Source organism: Pholcus phalangioides, unplaced genomic scaffold (assembly GCF_987345545.1).
Source record: "Pholcus phalangioides strain wild (caught in Gottingen) unplaced genomic scaffold, Ppha-v1.0 ptg000003l_1, whole genome shotgun sequence".
Taxonomy (NCBI): domain Eukaryota; kingdom Metazoa; phylum Arthropoda; class Arachnida; order Araneae; family Pholcidae; genus Pholcus; species Pholcus phalangioides.
Genome location: NW_028301596.1, coordinates 55,243,124 through 55,261,241, shown reverse-complemented (window position 1 = coordinate 55,261,241; position 18,118 = coordinate 55,243,124). Strand labels below are relative to the sequence as shown.

At 36.8% G+C, this 18,118-nt stretch overlaps 1 protein-coding gene across 1 annotated transcript; it reads right to left on the bottom strand.

Annotated features, from left to right (window-relative positions):
* Nucleotides 1-1,028: 1,028 nt before the first annotated feature.
* LOC149088911 (uncharacterized) lies at nt 1,029-5,592 on the bottom strand. The gene is made up of 3 exons (XM_089252416.1): nt 5,581-5,592; nt 1,804-1,863; nt 1,029-1,511 (listed from the first exon to the last, which is right to left on the bottom strand). Exons 1-3 carry the CDS (start codon nt 5,590-5,592, stop codon nt 1,029-1,031), a joined length of 555 nt encoding a protein of 184 aa, XP_089108542.1.
* Between the last annotated feature and the right edge of the window lie 12,526 nt (nt 5,593-18,118).

Here is an 18,118-nt window from a genome sequence, read left to right as displayed (position 1 = left end):
GTTATTTCTCCTGTCTCTTGGAGTTCGTTATAACGGGATTCGACTGTATAAACAGAACAAGGTATGTTTTGGAATCACGAGGACTGGGGTTTTTATAAAAAATAAAAACTCATACACACACAATTCGAACTCCAAGAGACCGTTTTCTTCCAAAATGGAGTTTTGAGTCGTATACATTAACTAAAATTGTGACCAGACTAGAATTGAATGTTTTCGTCGGTTCCTAGCCTTTTGCGGGCTGTGTTTCGACCTACAGGTGGCCTAGGATGGGCATTAAAGAGAAAGACTTCTGCTTGTGAGTCAGTAGTATAGTGTGTGTAGAGGAAAGTAATTTCATGTCGATCCAAGTGGGTAATTCACAAATCTTTGAATTAAGAGCACTCATCAGGAGAGATATTTGTCATAGTCTGAAGGAACATTTGACATTAAAAGGGGAAAAATGTAGCTGACGTTGTGCCACCCGAAAACCCCTAACGGAAAATGTAACATATAAAAATAATTAAAGCGAGCAATACCTGAGCTTGAGCTTCCGATAGACGAAAAGGCAGAGTGTTTTCGCAGCTCTTTCCGAGAAATTCTTACCATTCCTACTCATTATACATTATAGATATAACTCGAGGGTAATGCTGCCATATGTCTATTATTTACATTATTTATGATAACGATAGTTTCTGTTTCTTTACGGGGGGGATGATAAATGTTGCCCATAATTCTGAGACACAGTTAAGGGGGGTCATCGATAGGGATACCTAATTTTCGTATTCACTTCGAAATAGATGCAATAAATGCAAAATTTGCGAAGTTTGACGAATAGATGCAAAAATTAGATTTTTTTTAACACTTTTTTTTTTCCAGCGAAATATCTATAATTTGCAGTTTGAAAAAGCAAAAATTTGTCAAAATTTTGTTCAGTACAGAGATCTTGCTTCCTATTCATGTGCTTAGAATTTATCTTTATGTAAACAAATAAGATTTCGATCACGTTTCATATTTGCATACATTTCAATACTTTATTTAATCATTTGAGTCTAGAATAGACCGAGATGTTGTTCTCTGCTGTCGTACCTTTGGACAGTACCGTGTCCGTAACCATCGTATCCGAGACCATATCCACCATATGCTCCGAGATGTCCAGCGGCCAGTGGCGCCTTAATGCCGTGACCAAGTCCAACTCCGTATCCTCCGAGACCGGCGTATCCGAGACCTCCATAACCGTAGCCACCATATCCCAGTCCGTGTCCGGCACCGAAGTATGGGTGAGCTGAGGAGATGATGTTGACAGCAGCTGGATCCTGGTTGGCCGTTCCGGGTTCGTTGGTCTTGACCTGAGCGCGGAAACCAGCGTGGTCAGCGACGTAATTGACCTGACGGTGGACGCCACGGTCATCGGTGAATCCGTAGTTACCCTTCACGTGTCCGGCACCATTACCAGTTTCTTGCCTGTGCTGTTCACCGTGTTTGTCCTTCACGCTGTATCCAAAAGAGTATGGCTGAGGTGCATGGTGATGAACCTGTAATTTTTATTATATAAAATTACATGCAATCTAAACAGATCAGATTATGTCTCTAGTTAAAATCCGAATGCAAGTATAGTCGAATCCCGTTATAACGAACTCGAAGAGACCGGAGAAATCACTTCGTTATAACAAAATTTCATTATAAAGGAATTCCAGATTTTTGCATTGTTCCTATACAAAATTATCTGGGGATTAGAAAAGTGTTCGTTGAAACGGGATTCGACTGCAGCTTGCAAGTTATTTTCTAGAAATTGATTAATCGATTCGTAGATAAAGTCAAACTTACTTCGTGAAGTGGCAAAATGCTGGCTTGTACAACAGCAGCAGCGAAAGCAAAGAGGACAATCTGAAATAAAAACCAAAGATCCAATAATTATTTCTCTTCTGCAGTAGTATTTGGAAAAGACAGATATATAATATGTAGTAACATAAATACAGTCCACGCCGCTCAACGTGATAACATCAGGAGTCAAGTTTTTTGATTACGAAAACCGCGTGTGATAAGTATAAACGATAAAAATTCTGGTTGTAAGTATGATCACCATATGTCCCGTTTAGTCGAGCAGATTGTATGGAAATGGAAAAACTCCATTTTTTTTTTCTTTCCAACGCAACAGGTTTCAAAATGTTAAACCATGTATTTTGTGCTAAAATAGAATTTTTTCCCATTTAAGCTAAATAAATCCTTTTTTTTTCTTAATTCAGAAGTTCGAGGAGCCAGAATGGAACTGTCGTCAACGTTTTTCTAGTCTCGAGCACTGCCTGTACCCACCATCAAAAGAAGAGCACCCTTACGGTATATCCTTATGACAAACGAATGCATGAAATCAGGATGATTTCAATCCTTCAATACAATTTGCACAAGGTGCTTTATTCGGGACGTGTCGACTGAGTGCTCGTGAACACAAAATCGGACACGAGCATAGACCACTATGGGTGCTTCAGGGTGCTCGTGAGCAACAGGTTGAAGATGCCTGGTCTAACGCGTATTACGATATATTTCATAATGTACTGTACGTTCCATAGAATCCTTTGTGGAAGTCTTCTGGCCGTGAATGTGGTCTGTTGAAAGAAACTGACCATGAACTGAAGCAAGGGCGTAGTGGGAGGTGGGGGGGGGGACTTGGGGGTCTGCTCCCCCCGAAATGTGAGGAAATGACCGAAAAAAGGGAAAAAGAAGGCCAAATCTATTGTTCTATTACTTTGGTCCCCCCCCCTCCCGAACGAAATTTCTGTCTACGCTTACGCTCTTGAACTGAAAAAAAAGGGACTTTTTTTTTACCTTATAATGAATGCCTGCACTATAGGAAAGAAATCGTAAAATAAGCGCTACACGTGCATCGATCATAGTGGCCATTACAAAAGCCGCCGAGATATTAAGGTTGGGACTCACACTATGTCCCACCAGACAGTCGCAGTATGTATCAAAGTATTATTATTCTTTATAAGTATATAACAGAAAGCAGTATACACATCATGTAAAAACAGCGAGGAAGGGCAGAGCGTCATCTGCCAATTAAATATGCGAGTGAATGTATAAAAAAAAATAATGAATTGGTAATGTTTTTTAAAATATCGCGTAAGACAGTTATGCTTTTACTTTTTGTCTTGCCCAGTTTTTTATGCATATTGCGACACAGGGGTAAGTTTTTTTTTTTCTTCAATTTTACTTTGGTTAGAATCATTTAGTTATTTTGAAATCGACCTGGTCGGGTTCCGCATTGTCGGTCCCAAAAGAACTAGTATGGGGGGTCGTTCAGGTAATACGTCATCATCGATGGGGGGGGGGGGGGGTTCCGATTTGCTGACTAGGGGGGTTTGGATAATGCTTACGTCATCAACCACCCTTTATGATAATATGAGATATTTTTAATGGCATCTCTTACTCGGTGCGCCAAAAACTAGAAAAACCTTTCGATAGTTTGTGGGCACTTGAAGTGACATCCCCCCCCCCATTGATAAGTACCCTAGAACCACTTTAGTGACCTCTAAATGTTTCACGGATCCAATGATCTGGAAATGTGTCTGGGCCGTTTAAGTGCTCTGGAACTTTGCCACTCATCACTCAAGTGATCCGTAATTATGCCGCGGATCGCTTAAATAATCTGCCGCGGTGATGTAGAACCGCACTGGGGCCACTTAAGTGCTCTAAAACTACGTCAAATGTCACTCAAGGGATCTCTAAATGTGTCACGTATCGCATAAGTGTTCTGGAACTGTGTCCCGGGTCATTTAAGTGATCTGAAAATGCGCCAGGGCCACTTAAATTGTCTAGAATTGTACCACGGGACACTTAAGCGATCTGTAAATGTGCCACTTAGTTCATTTTTTACAGAATTAGGTTTGAGGAGGGCAGGCCGCATCAGATAACCCCCAGGGCCCTATTTGGTCAGCGGGCCAAGGGCCCACGACGATTTATATGGCTTAGAAGGTGGGTCACAATTAATTTATTAAAGATAAATTTTGAGTTCATAGTTTTCAAATAACATTGAAATTGACAGAAATAATAATTATTACAATAACATATAAAGGTATTTTCTTCTGAAATTTCAATTAAAAAAAATGTTTTTTAATTGAATAATGCTGACAGGGGGGGGGGTCAAAGTTTTGCTGACTTTTGCTGACAAGGGGGGGAGGCAGTCAAAAATGGCTAAATATTTGCTTACGTAATACTTGAATGTCCCCTATTTAGGTAGGGGTCTTCAACCCGTGTCCCACAGGCCACCAGTCACCAGCCAAAACACTGATTAGTGAAAAATGAAATCAGTTTTCTACCATCTCAAACGGTGATCGCAATTCTCATTCATTTTAGACATTCTTTCGAATCGTACAAATAGTACGATAGTATACAGAAAAAGCTAATCTTGACCACAATTCTTACTGCCCGGTTTCCACTTATATATTAATCAATAAGATAATAGTTTATTAAAATTTTCTGAATTTTATTAGAAATTTTCTTTTTAATATAGGGGTAAAATCTTATGAATGTTCAAGAATTTGTTATTTCAAAATGAAATTTGCCTTTTTTTCAACACCAGACTGATAATCTTGGGAATTATTGTACAAAACAGAGTTAAGAGAGCTCAAAGTTTGTCGAATTAATTAATAATTAATGATTTTTATTAATTAATTATTGATAGTTTTTAGAATTTATTTATACTTTTTTATTTGCAAAATAAATTCAAATTTTACCATAAAAACTCATTATATAGTCGCCAGGATGAATTGTGAGGGTGTTCCACAATTGTGATTCTCCCCTCTCGTTAAATGTGGCCCGCGTAACTTCACGAAAATATTGATGTGGCACTCGGATGCAAAACGTTAGACCCCTAATCTAGGAGACTTTGCTAATACACTCGAATCCCGTTATAACGAACTTCAAAGAGACCGGAGAATTCACTTCGTTGAAACGAAATTTCGTTATAAAGGAATTCAAAGTCTTTGCATTGTTTCTATGTAAATTTATCTGGGGGGATTAGAAAAAGTGTTCGTTAAAACGAGATTTTCGCTATAAAGGTATTCGTTAAAATCCTCTGACCTCCAACATAGTCTTGGAGATTGATAACGATAACTTAGAGGGGAAAAGGAGTTAGCTTCAAAATATGCAAAAAAGAAAAAACTTCCGCGAAAAAAATTTCTAACATAAACTAAAGTCCTGATAACAAAAAGCGGGATTTTCCCCCCGTGTCATGATATTGGTCCGTGCCGTACTTTGCGAAAGTGATAACACGAATGATAACATTAAACATGATTCTAATAAATTGCGTCTACTTTATTTTAGGAAATTTAAGTTACGAATATCTGTGACTATGTTTATGAAACTATCTCACTCAGTTTTTGATCAGACTTTGGATGATTTGATGAAAATGCTCTATTTTGAAAAATGATCAGGATATTTTGAGCTATAATAAAAATGAACATCTGCTCAATAGATAATTTCTCGAAAAATCCAGTGTCTTACTGGGAAAAAAAAATTATTTGAAATTTTTAAACTACAAAATTACTGATACCTCGAGAATAAAAAGTTTACAAATACGAATGATATCAATTATAAGTATCTCACCTTGGCGATCATTTTCTTCTGTGGGATAAGTTTGCTTCTCGTTTGAATGCAAGAGAGAACTGTGATCAAATCGTATAGGGACCATGGCTTTTATACTGAACGGCTAAAATGAAATTTCACACTTGATCTTGACCTCGAAATTCCTAACGATTCAAATACCAGAACAAATATTGCGTTCGAAGCAGACATGACTGACTTTGGCCGCTTTTAAAGTCACGTCATAGATCACTTCACATTCCTCTCTTAATTCATTCAATGATTTATTTTCTTTTTTTTATATATCCTTGTGGACGGCTTTATTTCACAGAAAACAATTTTTTCTTATTTAAGAGAACGGAATGAAATAAATTTTATTTCGCAAAACAATGAATATCGTAAGGTTTTCATGGAAACAAACAAACAAACAAACAAGAAAACGAATGCCAAAGTATTTGTTCTGTAATTATAATCGCGTTCCATATAAGTCGTATTGGAAAAGTTTACACGTTCTAGTGATAAAACATTAGCTTATGCAAATATATTGTTGTATCAACACTCTTTACAACAAGATTTAATTTTCCAAATTATGGTGAAAGATATAGAAGTTTTTGTATCAAACATTTTTAACGAAATTATATACAGTAACACAGTATTAGAAGGCATGTTAAATGATACAGGGTGATTTTATGTAGAACCGGCCCCATGAAATGAGGTACATCACAAAAGATGTCATGTATGTAATAGTGTGGTTGATATATAACTGACCTTGGATTGTGTACTGTACGTTCGAGTGCCTATTTATTGTGATTAGATCAGGTTTTGAAAGTGGGTGCCGTTTTCTGTAAAGCACGTAGCTTCGCTATATTTCATATTATCAGTTATGGTGTTCTCATTGTTGATAGCCCTGATCGCGACAGGAATGTTATTCTTCAAATTTTTTAAAACCTAATATTCTCTTGCATGCGATTGTTTTGCACAATAATGTACCTGGTTCAGATATAATCTCCCTTTAGGTTTTATCTCTCTCGTAAAATGGTAGTTCAGTTGACTTTCGCTTCTGAGTCATGTCATGGAACAAATCGACGAATTGGAACGACGAAACTGTCCATTCGCGCAAATTTTGCAGAGTTTTGTGGAGTAATGAATCTCTTGAAATCTTTTGAGGACAAAAGTCAAGATTTCGACAAATGAGAACGGTGATTTGAAGAACGGCACAATATTACGCTAAAGGCAGAAGCAGATAGTTCAAATAAGTTGACTCTTCACGTGACGTCCAACGCAACGAATGAAGCCCACCGGCATATAGATATTTTGGACATCTGAAGCCGCAACAACACCTACATCATCCCTATACCCAAATTTGTTACTGCAAGTCTTTTCTAAACAAATATTTTTTTAAAGACGTGACGGGATGGGGGGGGGGGAAGGAGGGAAACGATGATGTTGGCAGACAACTGCTTCTAGTGCTAAATCCATAGATTTGGTTATACCATCATCAACAATGGTACATCGATCTTGAAACTTGTTCGCTCCTTGCTGAGCAGCCACCACCCCTCTCTGACTTGGGTTTTGTTCTTTAGTTGGTTATAGCTAATTTAGTTGGTTATAGTACATTCTGCGACATTTAGTGGCGTTTAGATCCAGGTGATTCTTGTGGCCTTCCCCTGGGCCTTTTCCCTTCAATTCTGTCTTCCATTACATCTCGCAATAATCCGCCGTGACGGAGAACATGTCCCAACCAATATAGGCGTCTATATTTAATCCATTGGTTATAATATGCAGACTTCAAATGTCACCAGTATATGAGAATGGTGAAACATGCATAACTTCGACAACATAAATATGATAGGGCTACGCGTAGACACACACGCGCAGACACATACACAATGCTCCTGCATGTACCAATTCGTTATTTACAAATTCGCCAGAGGAATTTTTACGAGTTGCATGTACGGTAGAGTACTACGTAGTAATGGACGTTTCAAAGGCAGCTATTAATTTGAATTAAGAACATGCCATTATTAAGAAAGAGAAAAAAAATTATACTTGAAAAAAAAGTTGTGTTGTTTTTAGCTAACAAATGCAAAAGTTTTTATTTGAATTTTTTTTTTTTTGCGAATAAATGCGAAATTTCGATTTCAAAACTTACTTTTTTTCGAAATTTCGGTACCTCTACTCATCGACAATAATATTGTTGATTGCGATTATTTTGTACTCTGTGGTCTCCCAGATACCGATAGATGGATATTAATTTTACGTAAGCTACATTTTATGACACGAATTGCTTGTCACTGCTCGAATTGCTTAATCATCCAAAATGTACCTTTTTGGATGCTACGCAATTATCGGCGAAAAAGGCTACGAGAACTCTCTGTTCCATCAAATGTTGCTGCTTTGGCAGATTCGATCGTGGCTTTCTGGCAGAAAGAATTCTTCCGGGATTCAGTTTTGCAGAATTAATGAAAGGAATACATAATTTCAAAATTAATGAAAAGTGGGGGAATTAATGGATATATGTCAGAAAATTAATGAGAGTATAATTTCGTAATTTGTGAAAGAAATGAGTGAATTAATGAACTAAATGAGAGAATTAGTGAAATAGGGAATTAGTGAAATAAACGAGAGAATTAGTGAAATAAAGAATTAGTGAAATAGAGAATTAGTGAAATAAACGAGAAAATTAATGAAATAAATGGCAGAATAAAATAAAAAAGGAATGGCAAAATAAATAAAATAAAATAAATGACAGAATTGATAAAAGAAATACATAATTACTTTAATGGAGAAATTATGTAATCCCATAATAAATGAAAGAAATATGTAATTCAAGAACTAATGATAAGGAATATATTATTTCAGAATTAATGAAAGAAATGCATAATTCCAGAAGTAATGAAAATAATACATTTTTTCAGACAAGCGTAACGATCCCTGGACAGATCGTAACGATATCTTGGGAATACGTGCTGATCACATTATTAAAAAAAAAGAATTAATGAAAGGAATACTTTGTTTCAGAATTGATGAAAGGGATACATTGTTTCAAAATTGAAGGAAAAGCTGGAATACATAATTCCAGAATTAATGAAAGAAGTACATTGTTTCAGATTAATGAAAATAAAACTGGAATTAATGAAAGAAATACATAATTTGAAAATTAATGAAAGAAATGGGAGAAGTAATAAAAAATTATAAAATTAATGAAAGAAATAATTTCAGAATTAATGAAAGCTTCGAATAACTTTAAAACCCCGTTCGATCTGGAACCCTGGACTGAAATCGTCGGTCCACCATTAAAGACGCTACCGACGAGGTTCCCACATTTCAGAAACCAAACATATTATTATTTAAGAATATTTAATAAACACATATTTTTCAATCCATATATTCCCATGGGTTGCCTTAGCCGTGATTCAAAATCCACAATCCGATCAATTTTGCTACCCATGCCTACGTTCTAAATTTAAAAATGTTTATTAAATATTTATAAATACTGTAACACACAATATTTGGTTTTCGAAATTTTTGAAAGCACTCAGGAGGGTCTTAACAGGTAGGCCGACGGGGACTGACTGAGTCTGGTCCCCAGGGTTCCGAATCAAACAAGGGCCCCCCCCCCCCCAAACTCTTGAAAGCTTTCATGAATTCTGGAATTATTTCTTTTCAGTAATTCTGGAATTTTTGTTATAATGCTGGGAATTTTTTCATTTATATTGGGAATTGTGTATTCCCTTCATTATTTCCGAATTATGAAATCCCGTTAGTTTTTATTTGGTGGGTCCACATAATATATGTAATAATATACGATCAATTAAATTTAAACAATAAAATGTGTAACACGTAATATATAATATAGTAATAATAAATTATATTATGTGCAAAACCATGGGTATTTTTCAGCATTCGTGTGCATTCTGTAATAACGTTATTCCTTTCTGGATGCAGACTTTCCTCAGCGCTATAAGAATGTGACTCAAGGAATGTGACCATACGTCCCGTATTTTCACGTAATTTCAACCTCCCCGACATTTTTGTGAAAATGTCCCGTTCTTGCACATTTTATAAACGATGCCTCGTCGAATTTTCATTCTGTATTGAAAACAAGGATTGGAATTATTTTTCAGTTCATTAATTATGTTACGGCGATTACAACTATAAATAAGAATATTCATCTCAAATATTCGTCATTTCAAACGTTTTATTAATTGGAATTCATTTTAATCCACTGCAATTAGTAGTAATGCTTCATTTCCCGACGTTGGCGATTTTTCTATGACTTACCAATAGTTGGCACTTTTCATTATTTTTTGGTGATAATTGTCAATAATCAGTGAACAAAAATAATTTCGGAATCAGCGACAGAAAGAAATTACCAGTACAAGAAATAATTTCACAGTCAGTGGAAGAAATAATTCAGGAATTAAATGAATTGTATTTGTATTTGTATTTGTATTTGCGAATAACAATAATAAAATAATAAAAAAAAATGTATTTTGAGAATTACTGAAAAAAAAATGATTTCAGAACAAACAAAAATTTTCAAATTTGGGGCATCAATTATGTTCATACAATTATAACCGCTGTAGCTTTTACCGACGCAACCTACGTGGGAAGTCTAAATTCGGCCCCCCATGGGCTAAGAACTTCATTTCCAAATAATACCTACCCGTAATTTTTTTTGTCAAATTCAAGTCGAAAAAATGCCGCATTCCCCATCTATGTCTAAAGTTGAAAAAAAAAAAAATTCACTTTTACAAAATGCCTAATATCCGGAAATCATCATCTGGAAATAATTGGAAGCGCATTCAGAAAAATTATGCAGAAATTAATGAAAACGTTTTGAGGATAATTATTCGCTCGCTATTGGCTACACGGATACCTGAATTCCTGAAAATAGTTCTGGATTAATTAACAGCACGACTAATGGCGTTACTCACACTCGCCTTAATCTCACCACAAAACAAGACAAGGGTTTTTATTTGGCGTTGTTTCCTTCCGAAGACGCGCTCATAATCCACATTTCACACTCGAATGCCATCTCGGTTGCTCATACATGATCATTCTTCTTCAGAGGCATATGTGTATGAGATCTTTTTACACACTACACTCGACATTATTAAAATATACAACACGAGCGGAGCAATTAATTTAAGCTAGCCAAGTGAAAGAAATACGCTAAAACTAAACTCAACTAATTGCATCGGACTTTTCTCGGTTGAAACTAGTCTTTCGTGGGAATTAATTTACTCCATTGTCTTACGCCATTGAAACGAGAAAAAATGAATGAAAACTCCTCTTCGTTATTGTCAAACAAACCATAATCTCCATATGCAGTATAGTTCCCGTATTGATGTATCCGGAAATTCCCACGTTTCCTGTTATTAGTGAGTGACAAGCGGAATAGAAATTTATATGGGTTGTATACGGATATGGCGGTTTTTTCTTCATGTTGATGGGATTTTGATGGCTGATGTTTCAAATTTCTAGGAAACCTTTATGGTGAAAATGCGGACGTTTCCGATGACTAGTTTCTCAAATAGTGATTGAACTTCATACATTCATATTCTGACTTCTCACGATAGTAATGTGGAGTGGAGGAGTCACGTAGAGTAATATAACCCCCTACATCAGTGATTCCCAACGTGGGCGTTAGTGCTCCCTGGGGGGGGGGGGTGATGGAATATTCCGGAAGGGGGCGGTAGAAGCTACGGATTTAACATAGGATCCTATGGGGTAGATTGTGTTGTGGGGGGCGATGGGAGAAAAAAATTTCTGAAATGGAGGCGATGGGACAAAAAAGGTTGGGAAATTATGTCCTACATTATACAGGGTGCATTGCTAACAGTACGCACCGCAAATTCCTGGAGAACGTTGATCTTATAGGCATACTTCCAATTAGAAAAAGTATCCAAATAACGTGTGGACTTTTGCGCTCAAAAACCCAATTAAAGAGTTGTTGCCCTGAGGGCTACAAAAAAAAAAAAACGACATTTCTAAGTGCAATATTCTCTGAGATATTTTTGAAGTAAAAAAATGGAGAAAAATTGGATTAACAAAACAGCGTAAACTAACGGGAAAATGTTTTTCTTCTCATTTAGGCTGTTTTTCCCAATTTCTTTTTGAATTCAAATAAATATCTCACCGAATATTGATTGCTCTTATAAACATGGAATCATTTTTTATTAGCCTGAGAAGAGAGAAGGCAACAATTTTTAATTGGGTTTTTTGAGCACAGGGTGTCCATATAAAAAGTTAATTTCTATATTTTAATAACTATACAACCAACCCCCCTCTCCCCCCCCCCCCCTCTGCAAGATGAACGACGTATTTTCATGTCCTCAAGTTATTTGGATACTCTTCCTAATTGGAAGTATGCCTTTAGAATCAACGGTTAAAAAGTAAATCGCGGTAAAAAGCCGTTAGAGCTACGCATCCTGTCTAACTGCTTTAAAAAGGTAAGCACCTGCCGCAAATTTTTCAAACTACGAAACCTTCGTACTTTTTATCGAGTAAAGCTTGGATTGATGACAATTGAAAAATATCAAATGATGTGGCCAGGTGCGATTCCCTGAACAATAATTGAAATGCAATTGAAACAACACATGGTTATATCTGATACTATAGGCCAGACATCTTCAATCCGTTGCTCTCAAAAGCACCCAGAGTGCTCGATGCGCGGTCCGATTTGGCAATCGCGAGCACTTGAGCCCCTTAAAACCAAATACTTTGTACAAATTGTATTCAAGGATTGAAATCATCCCGATTCCATACATTCGTACGTCAAACTTGCCGTAAGGGTGCACTTCATTTGGTGATGGGTAAAGGCAGTGCTCGCGATTAGAAAAAAGTTGTCTAACAGGATGTTTCTCAACCGCCGGGCCGCGGCCCGGTACCGTTCCCTGACAGCAGTCAAACCGAGCCGCGAATAGCTCACAGATTCATTTTTAACCATTTTTACCTCCCTTTAGGCGTGCATATGACCGGGCCTTCCACTCACATAAAATAAATCAACCGGGCCGCGGGTTTCCAAAGGTCGAGAACCACTGGTCTAAAACCTCTGCTCAAGGTGTTTTGATCATTTTTGTCGCACCACGGTCATTTTCTGCACACGAGGGCTAATTTTAGACTAGGGTCTACAATTTATTGCCGATTCCGAAACGGCAGGCTCGTTTTTGTACGCATCGAGAGGTTGGTGCGCTAACCCCTCGATGTGAGACTCCTTGCGGTAACAATCTTTTTCTGTGGTCATGTCGCCGTTTTTTGTTGCACCCCTGTGTCAGGAACGTTTCCTGACAATGACGAACCGGGTATCGAACTCGCGACACCTCTGAACATCCTTTGGCACTTTAGGGGGAATACCTTATCGACCTGGGCTACCGCGCCCTCTGCTCTAGGTGCTTTTCCCAAACTTTTCTGAAGCGTTACCCTTTTTAAGATAAAAATGTTATCGATGACCCTTGTCCCAGTACCGTCTCAACAGCACCAGATGATCCGGGCAAAGACTTTTCTGTGGACCCATAGGCATTAACTTGTGGTCGGCTGAAGTTGGTTTTCTGTGGTTCCCAACTTCAAGGCGCAAATGCGAGCCGATCTCCCCGTTAAAAAGTCTCGCCACAGAGAGCAACAGTCCTACAACGATAAATCATTCAATCATAACACTTCACTCATAGTTAGGAAAACTGGTGGCAGAGGGCAGCACTACACATAACAAGCATTACAGTGGAACAAAAAAAACTTCACGTCAGGTTTCACTACACGTACACGCACATTCCCGCATGTACCGATTCGTTGGGGGTTGGGCGGGGTGCATGTGTGGTGTAGCAGTAGTAGGTAGGGCCCCCAAAAAATATCTCGGGGATCCATGATGTTCTTAAGTCAGCCACCTCGTTGGGCAATTTGCCTGTTGTGGCATTGTATTTGTATTTATTGTTTCGTGGGCCCGAGCTCCCCAAAATAATTGCCACCTTCTACATAATATAGCACCTACAGAAATATTTAAAACGGGACTTTTCTCCCGCTTTTAGCTAAAAACCCTGCATATTCTTTTTATTCAGCCATTGTAAGGCGTTAGAATTAAACTGTCTAATGTACAATTTGAATATGGTGACCTTTCTTTCTTTCAAACCGAGCACAAACCCGGTCCCATCGCCATGGGCAATTTACTACCGTGTGAGTTGTGACGGAAATGTGAGTGTGTGAACTTGCGTATCTGATGTTGTGTCTGATTTTTCAGTGCTGCGATCTACATTTAAAATTATAAGTGAAGTGTTGTAGAGATTGAATACTTGTACCGTTGTAGGTCTGTTGATATCTGTGGCGAGACTCCTGAACGGAGAAATCGACTCACATGAATCTTGTCAACTGAAAAAAAACGGATCAAAAACTGAATAAAAGGTGTTTTTTTTGTCATGCAATTGCTTCAATCCAGAAAGTCCATTGCAAAAGTAACTCCTCACGTGCATGGATCACAGTGAATACTGCGGACCGAGTACGGAAATGTTTCTCAGCAATGGAGGAAGGAGGGAACACCTAGCCTGCTACATTTTATGATGCAGCATGATAACGACGTCTTCAGGGGAAAAATGAATTTGGTAAGACCTAAGCATTAAAATGCGCAAAAAAATAAATAAATAAATAAAAAAACATCCGATGGGAAAAAAATTGATAACATTATCCGAAAAGTCCCGATAAAAACCAAAAACTATTTTTTTCACTTTATGATATTGTTCCGTTCCGTTCCTTGGAAAAGCGATAACAGTACCGGAATGATAACATTATCCGTGAGTTTAATAAGCGGCGCCGATTGTATCAAGGGGATCAGGAAAAAAAAAATGTCTATTAAGATTATTTCATTCATAACGTCAAAATTCGGTGAAGTCATAAAGAAGTAGATGCACCAAATTTTGTATAATAGGGAGATTTCTCATTGAAATTTTACTATTAATTTGACCTGAAATCTAAAGTTCCGAGAGGAGGGGAAAGAAAAAGCTTTGCCCCCCCCCAGACTGTTTTTTATAATTTCTTTTATTAGCTGAGATTGGAAATTTTATAATGATGAGAAGCAAAAACGAAAATTTGACTTCGGCTGAAAATCAACTTTTCCCCTCTCATCAAAAAGAAAATGAAACGACATCAAAGGATGGTTAACTTTTCCAGGGCAACTTTCTTCCGGAGAATCCAAGAAATGTCCTTATTTGTGCCATCTGAATAATTCGATTTCGGAGTCCACACATTTTTAATCATGTGATGGGCAAATTTCTTATTTTCGTATGAAATTTCATCAGTTGGAATTCATTTTAGGGACTTTCAAAAAAGAGCTTTTCAAAGTATTTCTTGGTATTCGGATGGGATTCATCTGATTATACTCTATTGATATACTCGTAATTTTGCGCATGTCATATGCGGCCGTTCAAGTATTACGTAAGCAAATTTTTAGCCATTTTTCACCCCCCCCCCTGTCAGCAAAATTTCGTCATCAGCTCTGCCCTTCTGAATCCTAACTCATATTTTCATAAAGGGTGGCTGATGACGTAAGCATTATCCAACCCCCCCCTCCCCCCTTGTCATCAAAAGCCAGCAAATCGGAAACCCCCCCCCCCATCGATAATGACGCAATACTTGAACGGCCCCTATACAGTGAAACCTCGATATAGCGATATTCTGTGGACCAAGAAAAAATATCCATCCGCTTCCCATCTCAAGGAGATATCCAAGCGTTCCCGAAAGATGAGTGCATCCGGAATTTTATTAAATATGTATATGTGTATATATATCTATATAAATTTGTATAACAGAATAACAAGTCCAATTACTGGAGTATAAATCAACGAAATAATTATGATAAATCATGATCTAAGAATCGAAATCTAAATTGATATTATAGCGTCCTTGGTGCACGTCCGGACTCGATAATCAAATTCCGTTGGTGGCGGTCCGTCCGCGTTCGTTGGATGTCACTAGTCGTGTAGGCCGTACAACGACGAATCGATGTCGTGTTTGCGTCACACGGAGTCCTGGTCCAAGTGTCCAAATCAGCCAATGTTCGGACAACAAAGGCGTTTTAGCTCATTCTAGGCACACATTCCTGTTCCATAAGTATCCTACATCTTAATTCTCCTGGGCAATTAGGAGATTTTCATCATTCCCGAAGCTACATCGGCTGGCTAGCTGGATTATGGGTGGCATTGATATTCACCACGTTAACATGTTAAGTGTTTATAGTTTCTTCAATAAAGTTCGCCGAGAGGCAACATCACCATCATCACGTGCCATCGAACTCATGCTGCTGTTGGCATCTCTTCTAAATCGGCGCGTTGTTAGCCCCACCAAAAAAATTCACTTTTGAGTATATTTACTCTCCGCAAAAAATTTTAATTGAGTAGTTGATAAACAAAATTCTATGTACAGTCATACCTTTTGTAATCGGATCATAATTAGTTCCGATTTCACGTTCATAAGCCGAAACGCGATTTTCCCATAGGTGTGTTTTTATGAAAAATAATTTAATTCTTTAAGATACAACCACAGTTTTGAAGATCGGTTTTATAAAACACAACTGAAATCTGTACTGCTTAAATTTAGAACTGTGAGATACTTTCCAGATTTCATAGTAATGCTGCGCATTTGATACATTAAAAGGGCCGTCATAACGGATTCGGGACGTGGGGAGGGGCATGAGCCAAAACACTTTTTGAAGCTTATGATTTCGTAGTATTGGCTACATATTTTGAGAAGCTAAATTCGGCATCCAAAAGCCATACATAATTACAGAATTTACAGAAAAATGCGAGATGAATAATTAAAAATGCCAATGAAAGAAATAATTCAAGGATTATTGAAACAAATAATTTCATAACTGATGAAAATTTCTAATTAATGAAAAAATAGTTTCAGAATTACTGAAAGAAATAATTGCAGAAATACTGACAGAAATAATTTTAGAATTAGTGCATTACAGTGGAACCTCCCTTAACGGATACTCCCCGTTAGCGGACAACTCCCGTTAACGGACACTCTTTTGATCCTCGGTCCCGTGGAATAGGGCTTTAATGCATTTCACTCCCCATTAGCGGACACTCTCGATAGCGGACAGTAAAATCAGTCAAACTCTAATTTGTGAATTTATGTTCATATATTCAGAATTTATCATATTCAATGGTGATTATGTATAATCTCAAGCTCATATTGGTAGATATGATAATCCGTCAATTAATTACTTGATTTACTGAACATAATTATGGTCCAGAATGCTGATTCCGAATGGTAATGTTAATATTTTATTTGCACATACTGATACGTGTGAAGAATGCTGACATAACTGATAATGTTGCTATGAACGTTTTTATCTTCTTCACACTTATTTTAATTTAATTTTTATTGAAAAATATGTGTAGTGCACTTATCATATACAGGTGAAAATAATTCATTGGTTTAATGAAGAGAAGAAAGGTTATAATTTTTCCACACTTTTATCAGACTTTCCAACTTTATTTGGGCATTATGCATAATCACCGATAAAAGTGATAAATGTGTAGTGTGCAATTTAATCAAACTTTCTTTAACGAGACCATTATGCACAGCCACGGATGTATCAGTTTTGCACATAGGAACCAACATAGGAACCAATTGCAAACGAGCCAGATGTTGTATAAATGTGAATGCATATAACCGAGGTTCTACTGTGTATTGTACCTCCCCAATAGCGGACAAAAGTTTTGGTCCCATGGGTGTTCGTTATTGAGAGGTTCTACTGTACTAAGAATAACTTCAGAATTAATGCATTCAGAATAACTTCAGAATTAATGCATTGAGAATAACTTCAGAATTAATGCATTGAGAATAACTTCAGAATTAATGCATTGAGAATAACTTCAGAATTAATGCATTGAGAATAACTTCAGAATTAATGCATTGAGAATAACTTCAGAATTAATGCATTGAGAATAACTTCAGAATTAATGCATTGAGAATAACTTCAGAATTAATGCATTGAGAATAACTTCAGAATTAATGCATTGAGAATAACTTCAGAATTAATGCGTTGAGAATAACTTCAGAATGGTCAAGAATAACTTCAGAATGGTCAAGAGTAATTTTAGAATTGTTAAAAATAGTAATTTTCATGAAAAAAATTAAGAATTTTTTTGAAAATGAAAATTTAAAATTAATGAAAAAGTAGTTTCAGAATTATCGGGGCAAATTTTGGATTTAGTAAAACAAACAATATATTAAAAAGAATTAATTAATTAATTATGATTTTCATTTGAAACTGAATAAAAATTCAAATTAATTGAAAGAAATAAATTCAAAGTAAAAGTGTTCAATAATTTGGGAAACCCTGTTCATAATAACCGATAATACCACGGTAGGACATGGTGGCCGGCGGGTTTCGTGGAAAATTTAATTTGTCAAGGTTGAAGACCTCCGCTCTAAAGCCTTTAAAGTGGTCTTTTTTCGGCCAATTTCTAAGACATGACATTGTTAAGTAGAAATTTAAAGAAAAAAAAATGTAATATTACCGATTTTTTTATGATCAATACAAGTTGAAACATGTTTTCTT

What these genes read in the sequence shown, in the direction of transcription:
- LOC149088911 (XM_089252416.1), bottom strand. An exon ending in GCATTTTGCCACTTCACGAA is followed by an intron (nt 1,512 to 1,803) that starts GTAAGTTTGACT and finishes TAAAAATTACAG; the next exon opens with GTTCATCACCATGCACCTCA.